This window comes from Gorilla gorilla, chromosome 15 (assembly GCF_029281585.2).
Source record: "Gorilla gorilla gorilla isolate KB3781 chromosome 15, NHGRI_mGorGor1-v2.1_pri, whole genome shotgun sequence".
In the NCBI taxonomy this organism is placed as follows: domain Eukaryota; kingdom Metazoa; phylum Chordata; class Mammalia; order Primates; family Hominidae; genus Gorilla; species Gorilla gorilla.
This window is the reverse complement of record NC_073239.2, coordinates 91,878,094-91,899,268: the sequence shown is the minus strand read 5'-3', so window position 1 is coordinate 91,899,268 and position 21,175 is coordinate 91,878,094. Positions and strand designations below refer to the sequence as shown.

The 21,175-nt window shown below is 41.3% G+C and overlaps 1 protein-coding gene and 1 non-coding gene across 10 annotated transcripts in view; one reads left to right on the top strand and one right to left on the bottom strand.

The window, feature by feature from the left end:
• MLH3 (mutL homolog 3) overlaps positions 1 to 21,175 on the top strand; it is a 34,910-nt gene that overhangs the window by 12,897 nt on the left and 838 nt on the right. For 7 of the 9 annotated variants that reach the window (XM_055360975.2, XM_055360977.2, XM_055360980.2 and 4 more), the window contains 7 exons: positions 323 to 395; positions 5,241 to 5,312; positions 6,550 to 6,661; positions 8,037 to 8,196; positions 15,747 to 15,770; positions 15,873 to 15,951; positions 19,815 to 19,966. In XM_055360975.2, the coding sequence (XP_055216950.2) occupies positions 323 to 395; positions 5,241 to 5,312; positions 6,550 to 6,661; positions 8,037 to 8,196; positions 15,747 to 15,770; positions 15,873 to 15,951; positions 19,815 to 19,966 (672 nt within the window). Of the gene's footprint in view, positions 1 to 322; positions 396 to 5,240; positions 5,313 to 6,549; positions 6,662 to 8,023; positions 8,197 to 15,746; positions 15,771 to 15,872; positions 15,952 to 19,814; positions 19,967 to 21,175 lie in introns of those variants that run through there. The other 2 variants (XM_063698020.1, XM_055360982.2) reach the window with 2 other exon arrangements.
• On the bottom strand, positions 17,928 to 18,034 carry LOC115930758 (U6 spliceosomal RNA). Its single transcript, XR_004067357.1, has one exon. It is a non-coding gene; the product is annotated as a U6 spliceosomal RNA (small nuclear RNA).

Sequence of the window (21,175 nt, the reverse complement as noted above, 5' to 3'; positions counted from 1 at the left end):
ACATTACCTATTCTCAAGAGTCACTCTGTTGGGAACATCTCAGGCCTTCTCTAAAGTATTGCTAGCACACCACTCTGAGACGTGGGAGTCTGTCTTCCCCTGTCGCCTCCCTCCCCTTACATCTTCTGATCAACTCCACCTGCCCATTCTTTCATCCTTCCTAGTGACTTTTTCTGGTTCATCAGAACCTTACCCAGTCTCAAAGAAAGGAGTGTGATAAGGCAAACAACTCTAAATAAAATACAGTTCTGTATCTTTCTATGCAAATAAGCCTTTGTTAATTTTTATTTAGTGTTGTACCACTTATTTGAATGTCTGACAGGTTCTCCAGCAAGTAGATAACAAGTTTATTGCCTGTTTGATGAGCACTAAGACTGAAGAGAATGGCGAGGCAGGTAAGAATGGAGTTTAGCCTGAATGACTAACCAACTGGTCTTCTTGTAACCTTTTTTTAATGATTATTTTTGGTATATAATATAGTTTCAATGATTTGGATGGATTAGGGAAAGCCAATCTAAAACTAAGAATATTATGAAGGCTGGGTGCGGTGGCTCACACCTGTAATCCCAACACTTTGGGAGGTGACGCAGGTGGATGGCTTGAGGCCAGGAGTTCAGGACCAGCCTGAGCAACATGGCAAAACCCCGTCTCTACTAAAAATACAAAAATTAGCTGGGCATGGTGGTGTGCACCTGTAGTCCCAGCTACTCAGGAGGCTAAGGCACAAGAATCGCTTGAACTTGGGAGGCAGAGGATGTAGTGAGCCGAGATTGTGCTATTACACTCCAGCCTGGGCGACAGACATTTAGTTTTATGTTCATACACATACATATACTCAGGATGCACATTAAACTATCAAGAGTATTTACTTTGGGAGTGAAAATGAGGGTGTGCAAAGGAGATATTTCAACTTTTACTCTTTTTGTCTTTTTTTTTTCCTTTTTGTGGAGAACGGGGTCTCGCTATATTGCCCAGGTAGGTCTCGAACTCCTGGGCTTAAGCTATCCTTCCACCTCTGCCTCCCTAACAGCTGGGATTACAGGTGTAAGCCACCACCCCCAGCCCATCTTTTATTCTTTTAAATATTTTCTATTGTTTGACTTTTTAATAGTATTTTCATGTTTTCCCTTTATAATAATAGAAAGTGTATATAATGAACTCTGCTAGGTTTGTCAATATTTACACAGAATCTCTTGATGACCTGCTCTAATGAAACAATAATAGTTTGTAAATATATTAACTCATTCAACAAGTATTGAGTGCCCATTGTATTTCAGGGACTGTACCAGGCCCTAGGGATACAATAATGAGAAAAGATATATATGCGAGAGAAAAAAATAATTACACAAACATAAAATTTTAGTTCTAGCCCCTGTAATGGAGAAAGAGATACAAGATGCTCTAAGAACCTGTATTGGGAGATTTGATTTCATCAGGGAGTTCAGGGAAGTGCTTCTTGGTAAAATGAGGTCTGAATATGAATATGAGTTAACTAAGTAAAGAAAGGAGGGAACAACACATGCAATTTGTGATTTATTCTCCTCAGTGAGTGGAAACAGGGCAAGGGGAACTGGAGATGAGGCTAGAGAAGTAGGTAGGAGTCAGATCTTAAATGCCAGCTACAAGCTTTGCTTTGTCCCAGTACTGTTGGAAACCATTGAAAGCTTTTTTTTTTTCATTTTTTATCATTTGTATTTTGATGTTGTTTTTGGGGTGGTACATGTCACATCACATTTGCATTTTAAAAAGATTACTCTGGTTGCAGTGTGGAGAATGGAGTAGGAGTAGGGATGGAGTCCCAGTTAACTGTAGATTGACTGTTAAAAGAATATTGCAATATCTGAGACATGGTTAGATGGGACCAGGGTGGACTAGAGAGCAGTGAATGTATTGGAAAGATATTTAGGAGATAGAGTCAGCAGGGCTTGGTGATGGATTGGATATGGGGAAAGTATGTAAAAGATGACTTCTGGTGTTCTGGCCTCCATAGCTGAGTTGATGATGTTGCAGGACCCGTGTTGCAGGCAGAGCAGAGAGGATGAAAATCATGAGTTCAGTCTTTGAAATGCTCCAGAAGAAATGTCAAGGTGGCCAGGCATGGTGGCTCACTCCTGTAATCCCAGCACTTTGGGAGGCCGAGGCGGGTGGATCACCTGAGGTCAGGAGTTGAGACCAGCCTGGCCAACATGCTGAAACGCTGTCTCTACTAAAAATACAAAAATTAGCTGGACATGGTGGCAGATGCCTGTAATCCCAGCTACTCGGAAGGCTGAGGCAGAGAATTGCTTTAACCCGGGAGGCGGAGGTTGCAGTGCGCCAAGATCGCACCACTGCACTCCAGCCTGGGTGACAGAGCGAAACTCTGTCAAAAAAAAAAAAAAAAGATGTCAAGAATGTGGTTGGATATTACAAGTCTGGCCTGGACAAGTATTCTGACATGGAGATACAAATTTGAGCCATCAGATGCAGAAAAGTGGTCACTGAAACCCTGGATATAAATGTTACCACCTAGAAAAAAGAAGAGTGAGGAGAGGTCTTGAATGTAGAATAATTCTAGCACTTAAGAGCTCGGTAGAAGAGGATGAACCAGCAAAAGAGACTGTGAAGGAACAGCTAGAGAAATAGGAAGAAAACAGAAGAATGTTGTGTTGGAAAACCAGGATGTCATGCCAAACGCTGCCAAGACATTAAGTAAGATGAGGACCATCTGATTTTGTGACAGTAGAGATCAGGGATTTTAGCAAGTGAGAGCTGTTTCAGAGAATAGACAGGACGAGATGCTGATGGTGCTAATGGAGACTGCAAGGAGATACTCAGAAATGTGCCCGTGACATGGAAGAGGGACTACAGAGGGTGAGGGTGACAGAGGACCTTTTTTTTTAATGGGAGAATCTTGAGCACATTTACAAGGGATGCCTGATGGGATAAAGTCCCTGAAAAGGCCTGAGTGGCTGAGCCCTGAGCAGCAGTGGAGGGCTGGCTCCAGCTTGATAGTACCTGCAGGCAAGTGCTAAAGTTTTAGAGCATTTATTCTCTATGTATTTCAAAATATTCCCTTTACCTTGTTTAGTAAATGTTATAGCAGATCAAAGGCAAATTAACCTAAAGTTCTGTCAGAATTATCATGAATATAGAATTTGTGAAGATCAAATTCCTATAGTTTTACTATTACTAGAAAAGTAATAGTTTTTTTTTGTTGTTGTTGTTGTTTTTGAGACAAAGTTTCACTCTTGTTGCCCAGGCTGGAGTGCAATGGTGCAATCTCGGCTCACTGCAACCTCCGCCTCCTGGGTTCGAGCGGTTCACCAGCCTCAGCCTTCCAAGTAGCTGGAATTACAGGCACCCGCCACCCACGCCCAGCTAATTTTGTATTTTTAGTAGAGACGGGGTTTCTCCATGTTGGCCAGGCTGGTCTCGAACTCCCGATCTCAGGTGATCCGCCTGCCTTGGCCTCCCAAAGTGCTGGGATTACAGGCATGAGCCAACCCGCCTGGCCAATTTTTTTTTTAAGTTTTCATTATCTGGAATTCTTTGTTGTTTTTGAGATATCAGAATCTCTACTAATGATACTCAAGATGGGTGTAACTACAAAATCTGCAGATGTTGAAAGAAGCAAAATGGATCTGTTGAAATTTCTCTTTTTTTCTTTACTTGTTTTTTTTTTTTTTTTTGAGATGGAGTCTTGCTCTGTCGCCCAGGTGGGATTGCAGTGGTGCAATCTCGGCTCACTGCAGTCTCCCCTTCCTGAGTTCAAGGAATTCTTCTGCCTCAGCCTCCCAAGTAGCTGGGACTACAGGCACCTGCCACCACGCCTGGCTAATTCTTGTATTTTTAGTAGAGACAGGGTTTCACCATGTTGGTCAGCTGATCTTGAATTTCTGACCTCAAGTGATCTGCCCTCCTCAGCCTCCCAAAGTGTTGGGATTACAGGCATGAGCCACAGGCCCAGCCAGAATCTGCGTTTTAATAAGATCCCCAGGGGGTATGTGATATGAATGTTTGAGAAGCCCAAGTCTAAGGCAGGATAAACACGGCCCGAGGGGAATCTGGGCATCACCTCTTTCTGTACAGCCAGGGAAACGGGAATGGTTTTTACATTTTTTAATGGTTGGGAAAAAAAAAGACTATTTCTTGACACATTAAAATTATATGAAATTAGTATTTTAGTGTCCATAAATAAAGTTTTATTGGAACACAGCTACGATATTCACATATTGTCTATGGCTGCTTTGGCTCAAAAAGAATTGTTGAGTAGGCATGACAGAAATCGTGTGGCCCAAAAAGCCTAAAATATTTATGATCTGGCCCTTCAGAAAACGTTCTCTGGCTTGTGATCTAAAGTGCACTGGAAGTACATTCTTTGTGGGTTTCCAAGTAGCTTGTACACCAAGGTTAGCTGATTATAACAATGTGTTGTTTAACGATCCTTTATCATATTAAAGTTGAATTAATAAGGCAAAATCAGTATTTAAACATAAGAATTATATATTCAAGCTTCAAACTTGAGGAAATGCCACTTTGACTTTTTTTTTTTTTTTAAGGTGGAGTCTCACTCTGTCACCAGGCTGGAGTGCAGTGGTGCAATCTCGGCTCACTGCAACCTACACCTCCTGGGTTCAAGCGATTCTCCTGCCTCAGCCTCCCGAGTAGCTGGAACTATAGGCGTGTGCCACCACACCCAGCTAATTTTTGTATTTTTAGTAGAGACAGGGTTTCACCATGTTGGCCAGGATGATCTCGATTTCTTGACCTCATGATCCGCCCGCCTCAGCCTCCCAATGTGCTGGGATTACAGGTGTGAGACACTGCACCAGCCCTGACTCTGTTTTCTAAATGAGATACTGGTGAACTAAAGAGTTTCTTAGTTTACCTTTTGTTTCCTAAAAAATGAAATTATGGGGAAAATAATAAAACTTATAGGATAAAAATTAGTAATACTGGTAATCTCTGGAGAGAGAAACTAGAAGGGGTGGGGGCAAGGGTATAAAGGAGACTTTATTAAATTCCCTTTTGTGCCTTTCAGAATTGGATCTGGGATCCAAACGTATGGGATAAGTTTGCTATCATTTTCCCCATAATTTCATGTTTTAGGAAATAAAAGGTACAATTGTTACTACTCAGAATGTTTTGTCTTATGCTGTTGTTAGATAGTTTGAATTAAGTCTTCTCTGTCCTCAACACACATGATGGTTGTCATCTTGCTCTGAGAATCTGAAATTTCACAATCCTTGCTCATCTAGGTGGGAACCTGCTCGTGCTGGTGGATCAGCACGCTGCCCATGAGCGTATACGTCTGGAGCAGCTTATCATTGGTAAGGATCTGTTTGCAGCCAGAAAAAATTTGAGACTCCCAGCAAAATCAGTACACCTCAAAGAGCTTTTCTAACTGCAACTGTTGTGAGAAAGCACACTTTGTACTGTGTGTTCAAAAATTAAACTGAAGTCCTGCAGTTTGGCCTGTGTTATAATTGAAAGAATGTGGTAGTTCACTAATTGAAAGATGTGGGTCTTATTTATGTGGTCAGAGGCATATTTGCCAGATGTTATGAACAACCCAGAAGTACCCAAGGATAGGCTGCTTACTCTGACAGACAGCACAAAGCTCTGCCCCTCCACATGCCCGGTGATCTTGGCATGCCTTCCCACACTCCATCAGGCAGAGACCAGTGGCAGCTCAGAAGGCCCAGTATGCTGTTTTGATTTTAAAATTTAGTTTGCTTTTGAATATGCAGTATAATCAAATAGATCCAATTCTGAAAGGCACAAAAGGGAATATAATAAAGTCTCCTTTCTATCCTTGTCCCCACCCCTCCTAGTTTCTCTCCCCAGAGACAGCCAGTATCTCTGGTTTTTAATCTATCTTTCCAAAGCAATATATGCTTTTAAAATGTTTTTTTGCTACCCTTTTCCTCATCATGAGGCAGTGTGTTCACCAAGTGGTAAAATACCAGGAAAGTCTTTACTCCTGTGGCCAATGAGTAATGTCAAAGAGTTAGGCAAGGACCTAAGGAGTGCTTCATGGACTAGAATGGCAATGATATTACTACTGTTTTCACTTTTCCTTATAAAATGACGGCCTAAGAGTTGGGAAAGATATAGTAAAAACAGTGTTAGAAAAACTTACCTCTACAGGCCCTGCACCATTTGAGAATAGTACTAATTCTCTCCAGAGACTGGGAGACCCTGCTCGAGGAAAGGGAAGCCTTCTGGAGCCATAAGACTGTGTGGTCAACCCACATATGTTCCTGGTAATCCACATTATTCACCTCTGTCATCAAAACAACATTTATTAACTACAGGAACATTGCCTTGTTCATCTGAATGTAAGATGCAAGTCTTATATTTCTTATTTTGAAAAATACTACCAAAATTGTTAACAGGCTGAATATTTATTAGTTTGACTTTAAAAATGGAAATCCAAAATCTAAAACTGAACATTAAACATTCTGCTTTGCATTAGAATGATTATCTCAAGGCTGTGCTTTATTTTTATCTGAATCTAGAAGACTTCCCTTCCTACTCTTAACCCATTCATCTTTCTGCCAATAGATTCCTACGAGAAGCAACAGGCACAAGGCTCTGGTCGGAAAAAATTACTGTCTTCTACTCTAATTCCTCCACTAGAGATAACAGTGACAGAGGAACAAAGGAGACTCTTATGGTCAGTACCACCATGAGAATGTGATGTTGATGGTATCAATTGTCACAATAATTCTGTGAGGAATAAGCATAACTATTGTTCCATTTCTCAGATGAGACCAAGAGAGGTTACAAGACTTGTCTAAGGTCATAGCAGTTATTAAGTAGTGGAGCAGGCACTCAAAGGCAGGTCATCTGACTCCACAGGCTGTTTGTTTCCTTTTTTAAAATATATTTTTTTCTGCATCCAATCATCCATTAAAATATTTATTTTGTGAGACATGGTCTCACTCTGTTGTCCAGGCTGGAGTGCAGTGGCACAGTCTCTGCTCACTGCAACCTCCACCTTCCAGGCTCAAGCAGTCCTCCCACTTCAGCCTCCCAAGTAGCTGGAACTACAGGTGAGCACCACCATGCTGGACTAATTTTTGTAATCTTTTGGTAGAGATGGGTTTTCGCCATGTTACCCAGGCTGGTCTGAACTCCTAGGCTCAAGCGATCCTCCCACTTTGGCCTCCCAAAGTGCTGGGATTATAGGCGTGAGCCACTGCACCCAGCCTATTCTTTCCACTGTATCCCAGCTGAAGAGTATAGGATAGAGTTTCCCTGATAATTTTTTCCAGCAGTTGGCTTAGAACACTCTTCTCATTTCTTGGAACAGTCTGTGTTTATGCCATGCTTTGTGAAAGCAAAGCTTCTGCAGTAATTGGTCCCATTCTGCTTTGCTTTGGTGCATTCTAGACTCTTAGTTTTCATTATCGTAATCATAATGGGAAGAAAGTAAAACATTGGGATGTAAGGAAGGGGCAAATCATATAGTGAGTCACAAGATAGGATATTTTTCCTCTTCTAGGCAGCACAAATTATTGAAAATGAAAAAGAAATTTCTCCCAATATGTTTCAGGTTTGGGAATATGATACTGCCAGTAAATCTTTTTTTCCCTATGACATAATTTATATTAGAGGCAGATCTATTTACTTACATCCCGTTAGTCAGGACTTCTCAATTCCTTGGGCTGTTAATTACCTCCCTGCTTTAATGCTGATTCAAATCACTCTCAGACCTTTTCTTCATGCCAGACTCCGTTAAGTGCCAGCAGCCAGAAGTTAGCAGTTCCTCAATGAAGAAAACATACTTAGAAACAAGACTTAGACACAGATTGATTCCCAATGGAAAAGAGAAAAACAATAAAGGTTACTGTAATTCAAAAAGGAAATTTGATAATAAAAAATCCCAAACACCCACACATAAGTGTGAGAAAAACAATACGGTTGTTAAGGCCTGTGGCAGCTTTTGAAAAACTACTAAGTAGTATTTGGAACCAGTACTGAAGTGCAAATGAAGTAGCACTCTTTTTTTTTTTTTTTTTTTTTAACATTTGAGGTTATCTCTTTAGGTGTTACCACAAAAATCTGGAAGATCTGGGCCTTGAATTTGTATTTCCAGACACTAGTGATTCTCTGGTCCTTGTGGGAAAAGTACCACTATGTTTTGTGGAAAGAGAAGCCAATGAACTTCGGAGAGGAAGATCTACTGTGACCAAGAGTATTGTGGAGGTAAGACACAGCTGCAGATGTTAAGGAAATTGCTGAGTGATGGTAACCTCATATTTTGTCTGTAGATTCTCTGAATTCATCTTTTCTTCAACAAGTATTCATGGGATTTACCTGCTGTGTGCCAGGAGCTAGAAATTCAGAGATGAGTTAGCTCAAAATAAGGAAGAAGGGAATTTAAAGAATTATAGTCAGTGAACTTTGGCTAGTAGAGGTATGTGTTTTGCTTTCTTCCCAATGATAAAGGTAATGAAAACTAAGAGTCTAGAATGCACCAAGATAGTTTTTCAGAAGTGTTATGGAAACACAGAATGACTTGTGTGCCTGGGGAGGTGAAGTCAATGAAAATGTCACAGAAAAGCTGTTTTCTTAAGAAAAGTTTCTCCTTTTGAGAGACCAGGTCTCACTCTGTTGCCCAAGCTGGAGTGCAGTGGTGCAATCGTAGCTCATTGTAGCCTTGATCTCCTGGGCACAAGCAATCTTCCTGCCTCAGCCTCCCAAGTAACTCGGACTACAGACACGCACCACCATGCCTGGCTAATTTTTTCCTTTTTTTTTTTGTAGAGATGGGGGTCTCGCTATGTTGCCCAGGCTGGTCCTGAACTTCTGGCCTCAAGCAATCCCCTTGCGTTGGCTTCCCAAACCCCCGGCATTACAGGCATGAGCCACTGCACACAGCCAGAAAAGTCTTACAGAATGGTGGGAAACTAGGCCGGGGCAAGGTGGCTCACACCTGTAATGCCAGCACTTTGGGAGGCCGTGGTGGGTGGTTCACCTGAGGTCGGGAGTTCAAGACCAGCCTGACAAACATGGAAAAACCCCATCTCTACTAAAAATAGAAAATTAGCTGGGCGTGGTGGTGCATGCCTATAATCCCAGCTACTCAGGAGGCTGAGGCAGGAGAATGGCTTGAACCTGGGAGGCGGAGGTTGCATTGAGCCAAGATTGTGCCATTGTACTCCAGCCTGGGCAACAAGAGTGAAACTCTGTCTCAAAAAAAAAAAAGAAAAAAAGAATAGTGGGAAAGTGCTGAGTACAGAAGAGGGGAGAAGGGCATTCTAGACAGAGGAATACATATCAGAGACTTGAGACACATCCTATGTTTAGGGAACTATCAATAGATATGGCTCAAATTAAGATCTACAGTTGACCCTTGGATAACTTGGGTCTGAACTGCACAGGTACACTTAAATGCAGATTTTCTTCCACCTCTGCCACTCCTGAGACAGCAAGACCAACCTTTCCTCTTCTTCCTCCTCCTTAGCCTATTCAATGTGAAAATGATGAGGGTGAAGACCTTTATGATGATTCATTTCCACTTAATGAATAATAAATATATTTTCTGTTTCTTATGATTTTCTTAACATTTTCTTTTTCTTTCTTTTTTTTTTTTTTTTGCGATGCCCAGGCTGGAGTGCAATGGCACAATCTCGGCTCACTGCAACCTCCACCTCCCAGGTTAAAGCGATTCTCCTACCTCAGCCTCCCAAGTAGCTGGGATTACAGGCGCACACCACCACGCCCCGGCTAATTTTTGTATTTTTAGTAGAGTTGGGGTCTCACCATGTTGCCCAAGCTGGTCTTGAACTCCTGACCTCAAATGATCCACCTGCCTTGGCCTCCCAAAATGCTGGGATTACAGGCATGAGCCACTACGCCTGGCCAACATTTTCTTTTCTCTAGCTTACTTAATTGTAAGAATACAGTGTGTAATATATACAACACACAAAATATGTGTTAATTAACTGTTTATATTATTGGTAACGCTTCTGATCAACAGTAGGCTATTGGTAGTTAAGATTTGGGGAAATCAGGCCAGGTGCAGTGGCTCACGCCTGTAATCCCAGCATTTTGGGAGGCCAAGGCGGGTGGATCATTTGAGGTCAGGAGTTCAAGACCAGCCTGGCCAACATGATGAGACCCCGTCTCTACTAAAAATAAAAAAATTAGCCAGGCATGATGGTATGTGCCTGTAATCCCAGCTACTTGGGAGGCTGAGGCATGAGAATTGCTTGAACCTGGAAGGTGGAGGTTGCAGTGATCCAAGATCACTGCACTGCACTCCAGCCTGAGTGACACAGTAAGACTCCGTCTCAAAAAAAAAAAAAAAAAAAAAAAATAGGGGAGAAATCAGAAGTTATACTTGGATCTTTGACTGGATGGGAGTTGGCTAGATGGATTGTCAAGGTCAAATCATAAAATAATTTAGCATATTCTACTAAGTAGTTTGCATTTTATCCTATAGGCAGCCAGTGAAAAATTTTAAGCAGGAGAGTAAGGTCCATTTTAGATTGCATTCCAAATATGATTACTTTACATATATGTTTTGGTGAAGGTTTGGAAAGCTACTGCTGGGATGTGGCATTGGAGGTATTAGAGAGAACTATTACTTTTTACTTTGATTACTTATATGTTTCTTTTTTTAAAGCAAATGTCATTTATTTTGTCTTTATTGTCTTTTTCCTCTCCTTTCCTGTTTTCTATTATAGTTTTCTGTATTTCTCTCTCTTTTTTTTTTGCTCTACTCGTTTAGAAGTTATATATTCCATGTATATCCTTTTAGAGATTAGCCTTAACTTTTAGCATGCATACTTATCAAAGTTTAAAAGTAATTCATTTCTCTATCCTCTTCCTAACTGTACCAAAATCTTACAAACCGTTCATCTCCCATTACCCTCCTCCCACCTTCCATGTTGCTGTCTAGTACTTTAATTCCACCTTGTTTTTAATTCCCTGGTGGTCATTTATTTTATAGTCAATCTTTATTTAGATTAAAAAAAGTGTTCACCAGAGTCTTTGTTCACCATTGCCTCTTGCATCCTACTTATTCTGTGTTCTTTTGTGTCTTTTTGTTTTTTTTTTTTACTGAAGTAAATCTCTTACAAGATCTTTTATCCACAAACAGATCTTGAGACAAAAAATACAAAAATATAAAAATAAATAGAAGTTATTTTAGTAAGAGTCCATGGGCCAGGCATGGTGGCTCACGCCTGTAATCCCAGCACTTTGGGAGGCCAAGGCGGGCAGATCACCTGAGGTCAGTAGTTTTGAGACCAGCCTGGCTAACGTGGTGAAACCCTGTCTCTACCAAAAATACAAAAATTAGCTGGGCATGGTGGTGGGTACTTGTAATTCCAGCTACTCGGGAGGCTGAGGCAGGAGAATCGCTTGAACCCGGGAGGCGGAGGTTGCAATGAGCTGAGATCACGCCATTGCACCCCAGCCTGGGTGACAAGAGTGAAACTCTGTCTCAAAAAAAAAAAAAAAAAAAGTCCATGAATGATAAGCTGTCTTTTAAAGTATCTTTATTTTGCCTTCATACTTGCATGATTACCTAGCTAAAAACAGAATTTCACATTGCCAGTTATCCCCCCCACATTTTGAAAATATTTCACTACTTTTGACTTTCTATTTTATTTTATTTTATTTTATTTTATTTTATTTTATTTTATTTTTTGAGACAGAGTCTCACTCTGTTACCCAGGCTGGAGTGCAATGGGATGATCTCAGCTCACTGCAACCTCCGCCTCCCAGGTTCAAGCGATTCTCCTGCCTAAGCCTACAAAGTAGCTGGGATTACAGGTGCCCACCACCACACCCAGCTGATTTTTGTATCTTTAGCAGAGATGGGGTTTCACCATGTTGGCCAGGCTGGTCTCAAACTCCTGACCTCAGGTGATCCGCCTGCCGTGGCCTCCCAAAGTGCTGGGATTACAGGTGTGAGCCACCGCACCCAGCCTGACTTTCTGTTTTAGCCATTGAAGTCCTTAGTCAATCCAATTATTACTCTGTAGGTAATCTGATTTTCCCTCTGGTTGCTTTAACGATGGTTCACTTTGTCTTTGGTGTTCTGCAATTTCCCTGTGATGTATCTTTGTATGGATTTATTTTCATTTCCTTCTGGAGATTCACTCTGCTTCTTCAGTTTGGAAAGTATGCAGTCATTATCACCTCAAACGTTTCTTTCCCATTCTCTCTCTTGTCTCTTGGAAATTTTGTCAGATATCTACTGGGCCTTATCTTTCTACTCTGCATGCCTCTTCAACTCTCTTCCATATTTCCCATTGCTTTCTCTCTCTGTGATACATTCTGTGAAATCTCCTCACTTATCTTCCAGTGAACTAAAGTATCTCTTCATCTTCTGTTTAATTATGTGTTTAGCTTATCCACTGAGTTTTTTATTTCAGTGACTAAATTTTTAATTTCAATGGCTATATATTTTATTTCCAGAAGTTGTGTTTTTTTCCCCAAATCTCACTCTTCCTTTTTCATGGTGTCCTGCTTTTTTCATGATTGTTCCTACTCCTTTATCACTAGCTTTCTTTATTTGGAGCACAGGCAAATCCACATCCACCTCATCTAGAAGTCTGAAGTGCTTTAGTAATATCTAAAATAGTAAAATCTAAAATTAGAGGATAGATGTAGTAGATAAATTGGGGGATAGATTGATGTGGGAAGATTTGAGTCAGGGAGAGCAGCTGAGGGGTTATTGCAGTGGTTAAGGTAAGAGAAGATGAGGACTGGACTGAGTCAGTAGCAGAGGGAGTAGAGAGGAGTGACATATTTGAGACAGAATTTGGGAGGCAGAAGCAAGAGGACTTGGTGAGCAATCAAAACGTGAAAGGAATAAAGGAGAAAACAAAAGCAACAGTGATTCTGAGGGTTGTAGCATGGGTGGCTGGAAGGATGGTGGTGCCATTGACAGAGAAGGGACACAGATGAGGAGGAACAAACCTGCCTAGGAGTTCCATCGTGAAGGTGGGTTTAGACACAGTGAATGTGCCTGCAGGTGGAATGCCCAGTGGATAGGCAGACTTAAAAGATCTGGTACTTGGAAAATAAATCTGGGCTGTACATATCTATCTGAGAGTTAACAGTATATATATATTGATAGTATCAGAAGCTGGAGAAGGGCCTTGAGGAAGCGAGGTTGTCCAGGGAGAATATGGAGAGTGAAAAGGAAGAGAGAAAAGAGTGGAGCCTGTGGAACATCAGCATCCAGGGTGCATATGCTTTGGCAAAGGTCTGGAAAGCTCTGCTGAAAAGAGGAAATTCTAAGGATGGCTGAAAATACTTGGTTAGAGAGGGAGGAGGAAAACCAGGAAAAAGCAATATTGCCAAAACTAAGGAAAGTTTTAAGCAAGGAGGGAATGGTCAATAACGGCTATGAAGTAGAGCCTGAAACGTTGGACTTGACTGTCATGAGGGCATTAGTTGTCTTGTGGGATCATTTCCTGGGGATGAGGTGGGGCAGAAGATAGAGTGCAGTGAGTCAGGAGTGCGTGAAGCAGGAGGAAGCGAAGCTAAGTAGACAACTCTTTCAGGAACTTTGGCTACACACAGAAAAAGAGAGATGGGGTGAGAGCTAAAGGTTAGAAGTGGTTGGGAAGTTTGGGAAGTGTGGGGTGGGATTCAAGGCTGAGGAAAGGTGTTTGTTTGCTTTAAGACAAAAAAGACCTAAGCAGGTTTGCAGGCCAAGGGGGAAACATTCAAGAGGAAGAGCAGCTGTCAGTCGGCTCTTCGGTCATCTTGGCTTTGCCCTTTCCAGAATCGCCTTTGGATCAGACAGATCCAAAGATTTGCTCTGCTTCCAGCAAAGCTCTTTCCTCCCCACAGACATGCTTTCTCTAAGACCCCTGCTCCAAATTGTCCTAAATCCAAAAGATAGGATCTGTTAGAGTCTTTTATTGTAATTCAATCCCTAATATGTAACCAGAAAATTATAAGAAAAACTTTTCCTGAAGGAACTTAAAAGACTACTGTTAAGGAGTTTGCTTCAAATGGAAACAAACCTCTGGTTTCAGAAAATCTTGATTATCCTATGTCAGGCTGATCAGGAGAGACTTTGTGTGATTCTGGAAGAAGCTGGAACAGTTTTGGTGTTTTGCAGAGGTAGCTACTTGAATCCTAGCAGTTGAAAGATCATTAATACATCCTTCTATAAAGCTCTATCTTCTAGCCTGGTGAGGAGGTGGAGGCTGCAGTGAGCCGAGATCGTGCCATGGCACTCCAGCCTGGGCAACAACGAGACTCCGTCTCAAAAAATTAAAAATAATAAATAAATACGGCCAGGTGCAGTGGCTCACCACTGTAATCCCAGCACTTTGGGAGGCCGAGGCAGGCGGATCATCTGAGGTCGGGAGTTCGAGACCAGCCTGACCAACATGAAGAAACCCTGTCTCTACTAAAGATACAAAATTAGCCAGGCGTGGTGGTGCATGATTGTAATCCCAGCTACTCAGGAGGCTGAGGCAGGAGAATCGCTTGAACCCAGAAGGCAGAGGTTGCGGTGAGCCAAGATCTTGCCATTGCACTCCAGCCTGGGCAACAAGAGTGAAACTCCATCTCAAAATAAGTAACTAACTAACTAACTAACTAAATAACTAAATAAATAATAAAATAAAAATATTAAATTATCCAGCATTAAACAGACCATTGGAATATAAAATGGACTGAGATGAGACCCATCACCCCTTCACTAAGCTTACAAACAGATGTTTTACCATCCCAGATGTACAAACACAAGAATGTTTGCTCTCCATCCACACTAAGCTTTGTTAGTGGATTGGGTCTTATGAGACCATCTTTCTGTTTAGGTTTGTTTGGGAAAACATGTGATTTTTAAATTATATGTAATATAGTATCTACTACCTAGCTCTTGGTAACTGTGCTCATTTATAGGCATGGCAGACTAGAGTATAGATGAAGGAGGGAAGAGAATTTCCTGAGTCTGGTTTTAAAAGAAAATGTACCATGTTGTAATCTTAGGAGCAGATTTACACATAGCCTTTTCCAGGAGTAAAGAAATGGTTTTCTTATAAAGAAATCATTAAATGTGCAACATGTTTTTTTCTTTTTACCTCCAGAGGTTAAACAAATTGGTAGCATGAAATAGTGTCTGCTTTAAATTTCCTTAAGGTTCTTTTGTAAATATTAGTATCCACACGGATATAACTATTGAAAAGGTTACCCCAGGGACAGAGACATGCAAGGGAGGAGAAATTTCTCAACAAAGGGCCTCAGAAAATAAACTTTCTGACCTGAAGGGAATTGTCCCCAAAAAGCCCGTGGGAACTAAAGTGACTGTTTACTTATGTTTATGATATTTAAGCAAGTGTTATACTGAGCAGTGGTTGTGTTGATGGTTGTGTATTTATTCTCAGTTTGTGTGTAATATTACACTTGTTCTGGCTAAGATTACACACACAAACAGACAGCCTTTTAGTGAGAAGCCTTCCTGATGTTTTGAATTGGTTGAATCATCAAGGCTACTCTCACCAGCTACATAACCTCATTAGTTGAGAAGCTATCTCTGGAGGAAGTCTCAGTAGCTAAATATATTCCGTGTTCAGTAAGAGTTCTATTCAGTTGCTTGGTTTTTTCATATTCAAAGTTCCTTACAACAAATAAATTTGTACCCAAGTGCTGTATTGCTGGAACTCTTTCTTTCAGGAGGCATGATTTAAAGAAGAAAATTGAGATATTTTGTAAACTATCAAAGGGCAAGTAAAACATAACAGTAGATTAAAGCCGATTTTCCTTTTGCTTTGCAGGAATTTATCCGAGAACAACTGGAGGTAAGCTTTTCCTTTATTTTGGGGTTTCACACAGAAGCACCACACATAAAAGGCTTCATTGTTCCATTTTCTTTTCCTGTTAATAACGTGTTTATGCATTAGCTACTCCAGACCACCGGAGGCATCCAAGGGACATTGCCACTGACTGTCCAGAAGGTGTTGGCATCCCAAGCCTGTCATGGTAAGCCCTTCAACGTAGCCGTGATCAAACACCTCTGCATGCAGAGCCCTGGCAGGGCTGCCGGGATTACAAAAGAGGCAGAGGGTACATTTACTACTTGACTCTTGGAGAATACAATTTAGATCAAGAAACTGAATATACATTTTTAAAAATCACTTTTACAAAAACAAAATCCCAACACAAAAATTTGACTATAGTGCTGCCTGACCTATATGAGTGGAGGAATAACTCCTAGAGGAGATGCATTTTGAGATGAATTTTGAATGAGCTGGGGGACATGGGTTCATAGCATGGAAGGGGGAATTCACTATAGGGAGAGTAAACAGCCTGTGCAGAGAGGCAAAACAGAAACAAGTTAGTTATATGAGAAGCAGCAAAGAGTATCAAGAAACTAGGCAGGTAAGAGAACAGAAACCTAGAAGGTCACAGCAAAACCTTTGAATTTGATACAGAAGGCATTAGAATTAGCAAGCGTTCTTTTTTTATCTTTCCAACTTTCATTTTAGGTTCGGGGGTACATGTGCACTTTGTAACATGGGTGAGTTGCATGTCACAGGGGTTTGGTGTACAGATTATTTTGTCACCCAGGTAATGAGCATAGTACCCAATAGGTAGTTCTGATCCTCACCCACCTCCCACCCTCCACCCTCAAGTAGGCCCAGGTGTCTGTTACCCCTTCTTTGTTTCTATGTGTATTCAATGTTTGGCTCCCACTTTTAAGTAAGAACATGCAGTATTTGGTTTTCCAATTCACTTAGGATGATGGCCTCTAGCTCTGTCTATGTTTTTGCAAAGGACGCGATCTCATTCTTTTTTATGGCGACATAGTATTCCATGGTGTATATGTACCACATTTTCTTTATCCAATCCACCATTGATGAGCATTGAGGTTGATTCCATGTCTTTGCTATTGTAAGTAGTGCTGCAGTGAGCATAACACATGCATGTGTCTTTATGGTAGAATGATTTCTGTTTCTTTGGGCATATTCCCAGTAATGGGATTACTGGGTTGAATGGTAGTTTTGCTTTAAGTTCTTTAAGAAATCTCTAAACTGTTTTCCACAGTGGCTGAACTAATTTATATTTCCCACCAGCAGTGTATAAGTGTTCCGTTTTATTTGCAGCCTCACCAGCATCTGTTATTTTTTAACTTTTTAATACCAGCCATTCTGACTGGTGTGAGATGGTATCTCACTGTGATTTTGATTTGCATTTCTCTAATGATTAGTGACATTGAACATTTTTTATATGCTTGTTGGCCATGTGTATGTCTTCTTTTGAGAAGTATGTGTTCATGTCCTTTGCCCATTTTTTAATAGGGTTTTTTGGTTTTTGCTTGTTAATTTATTTAAGTTCCTTATAGATTCTGGATATTAGTTCCTTATATAGATTCTGGATATTAGACCTCTGTTGGATGCAGTTTGCAAATATTTTCTCCCATTCTGTAAGTTGTCTGTTTATTCTGTTGATAGTTTCTTTTGCTGTGGAGAAGCTCTTTAGTTTAATTAAGTCTCACTTGTCAATTTTCATTTTATTGCAGTTGCTTTTAGAGTCTTTACCGGGAAATCTTTGCCAAGGCCTACGTCCAGAATGGTATTTCTGAGGTTTTCTTCTAGGGTTTTTGTAAAAAGATGGAATGCGCCTAGGCGCGGTTGCTCACGCCTGTAATCCCAGCACTTTGGGAGACCAAGGCGGATGGATCACCTGAGGTCAGGAGTTCGAGACCAGCCTGGCCAACATGGTGAAACCCCATCTCTACTAAAAACATAAAAATTAGCCAGGCGTGGTGGCGGGCACCTGTAATCCCAGCTACTCAGGAGGCCGAGGCAGGAGAATCACTTGAAACCAGGAGGTGGAGGTTGCAGTGAGCCAAGATCACGCCACTGCACTCCAGCCTGGGTGACAGAGTGAGACTCCATCTCAAAATAATAATAATAATAATAATAATAATAATAATAATAATAATAATAATAATAATGAAGATGGAATGCTTCATGAATTTGCATGTCATCCTTGTGCACAGACCATGCTAATCTTCTCCGTATCACTCCAATTTTATTATATGTGCTGCCAAAGTGAACACCATTGAGGGTTCTTGAGCAGGGTAATATGATACAATATAGAAAATTGGGAGCTGGGTGAGGCCCTGTGAGGAAGGTGCCTGCTTCTCCTTCGCCTTCCGCCATAATTGTAAGTTTTCTGAGGCCTCCCCAGCCATGCAGAACTGTGAGTCATTTAAATGGTCTTTCCTTTATAAATGACCCAGTCTTGGTCATTTCTTCATAGCAGTGTGAGAACAGACTCATACTCCTCTATCACCAAATCTCATCATTGCCACCTTCAAAATGTATCTTCAGTCCGTCTGATTCAGTCTGTCTGGCTTCTCCCTCATTTTTGCCGCTGTTGAGCTCTCTTATTTAGTTCTTCACATCCACTCTGGCTCCCTTTCAAGCTGCTCTTCTCTCAGCACCCAGCGGAATCTTTTTGAAACATCCCTCCAAGCATGTTGTTCTTCTAACTAAAATGTGTCAATGATGACCCATTGCTCTTGGGATAGAAATGTGATTTTTTACTGTGGCCCACAAGGGTCTTCGTGATTTGGCCCCTGCCTGCCTCTCCAGTGTCACGTCATATCACTCTCCACCTTGTTCTTTACATCCCAGCCTGCTTTTTTGGTCTTCTACTTCCTGTGTGCTAAACATCTGTCAGCGTCAGGGCCTCTGCACTGGCCTTGTCCTCTACCTGAAACACTTTTCTCTCCTTCTTCAATTAGCCACGTCTTTCTTAACCTAAAGTCTCAGCTTGAATACTACTTTGCCAGGAAAGCCTTCCTTAAGCTCCTAAACTGGGTTTGGTCTTCCTATTATATATTCATATCCTGTATTTTATAGCACCTATATTTATCATTTAAATTATTGTGTAATTATCTGCTTCATGTTTGTCTCCCCTATTAGACCATAAGCGCCATGAGGATGGAAATTATCTGTCTCATTAACTGCCTGACAAAGCTCCCAATACAAAGTATATACTTAATAAATATTTGTTGACTGGGTAAATTGTGCATAAAGGCAGGTTATAACAATATGAGAGTTTAGATTAGGAAGATTATTATGGAAATTAGAAAAAAAGAAGCAAATAAAATGAACATTGTAAGGAAACAGAGATTGCTATTGGACGATCCATGGAAAAAGATAATCCCAACTTCACAAACCCATAAAGAGTAGGCAAAAATACTGCTCTTGCCTCTTGGAGAAAAACTCTGAAAGCCAGATCCTAACAAGTTAAGGAATGCCTCCTACAGAGATTAGAAAGACAAATACTCCGTAAGAAAAAGCTGAGAGACAGAAGGTCAGTCCTGAAGCCTTAGTTTCATCCATGGTCATAAGCACTAATTTATTTCCCTCTTTTTTTTTTTTTTTTTTTTTTTTTTTTTGAGAACGGAGTCTCGCTCTGTTGCCCAGGCTGGAGTGCAGTGGCGTGATCTCGGCTCACTGCAACCCCCGCCTCCTGGGTTCAAGTGATTCTTCTGCCTCAGCCTCCCACGTAGCTGGGACTATAGGCGCGTGCCACCACACCCGGCTAATTTTTGAATTTTTAGTAGGGGCGGGATTTCACCATATTGGCCAGGCTGGTCTTGAACTCCTGACCTCATGATCTGCCCGCCTCAGCCTCCCAAAGTGCTGAGATTACAGGTGTGAGACACCGTGCCCGGCCTATAAGCACCAATTTCAAGCAGGATTAAAGCTTCATTAAAGAAGCCTAAGAAACATGTTACTTTTTCCAGATATTTGGCAGTGACCCAAGGTCAGCATTGGTTTCCCACTATATACACTATAACCTTCTTGTTTCTGTCTTTCATTTAGGGGCCATTAAGTTTAATGATGGCCTGAGCTTACAGGAAAGTTGCCGCCTTATTGAAGCTCTGTCCTCATGCCAGCTGCCATTCCAGTGTGCTCACGGGAGACCTTCTATGCTGCCGTTAGCTGACATAGACCACTTGGAGCAGGAAAAACAGGTACATTAATGACTAACAGGAGCAGGAGGGAGCAAAGTTTATCTTCTCTTTCTTTTCTGGCTTTTACTATGCAACTGTAATCTGTCTTAACCTTTCCAAAATAGGAGAGTTTTGCAAAATCTGCATTGGAAGTTTCACATAAAGCCTCACCCATTTCATTTTCCAGTTCAAATCCAAAATGGAACTTAGACTGAACTGTCAGGTCACCTACATAATGGCTTTGTATTTTAAAACTCAACACATGTACAGACTTATGTATCCTGAATATCTATTGCCTGCTGGCTCTAGGTTTCATAATATGCAGTTCTTGCTGAAGCTACTGAAAGTTGGTTGAAGCACAGCAAATTCACTGTTGGCAATATAGAGCCTCAACTTCCAGTTTCTTGATAGTACCTGCTGGAAACGGTGATCTGTGACTGTAGCTGGCCATCCCGAAGGATCTTGAGTTATGGTTTGAGGATCATCAGACAGGGACCCAAGCTTGGGGATCTCTACATTATGCTTTGGCCCTAATTACCCAGCAACCTGCAAACTACAATGTGGATAATGCAGAAAAGGCACAGAATGGCTTAAATGAAGAACTTCTGTCCTTGTTATAATCTTCAGTGAAGGAGAACATGGAGAACATAACAGGAATGTCCCTGTTGCTGCTTTCCAAAATCTTTCCTTTTTTTTTGTTTTGTGAGACGGAGTTTTGCTGTTGTTGCGCAGGCTGGAGTGCAATGGTGAGATCTTGGCTCACCGCAACCTCTGCCTCCCGGGTTCAAGCAATTCTCCTGCCTCAGCCTCGCGAGTAGCTGGGATTACAGGCATGCGCCACCACGCCCGGCTAATTCTGTATTTTTAGTAGAGACGGCATTTCTCCATGTTGGTCAGGCTGGTCTCGAACTCCCGACCTCAGGTGAACTGTCCACCTTGGCCTCCCAAAGTGCTGGGATTATAGGCATGAGCCACTGCACCCTGCCCAAAATATTTCCTTTTGCTAACCTTTCCCTGCTAAGGGATATAAAATCTTTTCTTGCATGGAGTTTTCAGGTACTAATGTTGTCTGACTCAACTAGCTGATTTTACTTCATTAAAACCTCTTTGTTTCACAAAGAAAAATATGAAGAAAGTTTTTCTCCATTGCTGAGAGCTGGGAATCTAGACTTAAAGTTCTCAGTCCCCTTTGATCCTTAAAACAATCTGTAATCTCTATTGAATCCAGAA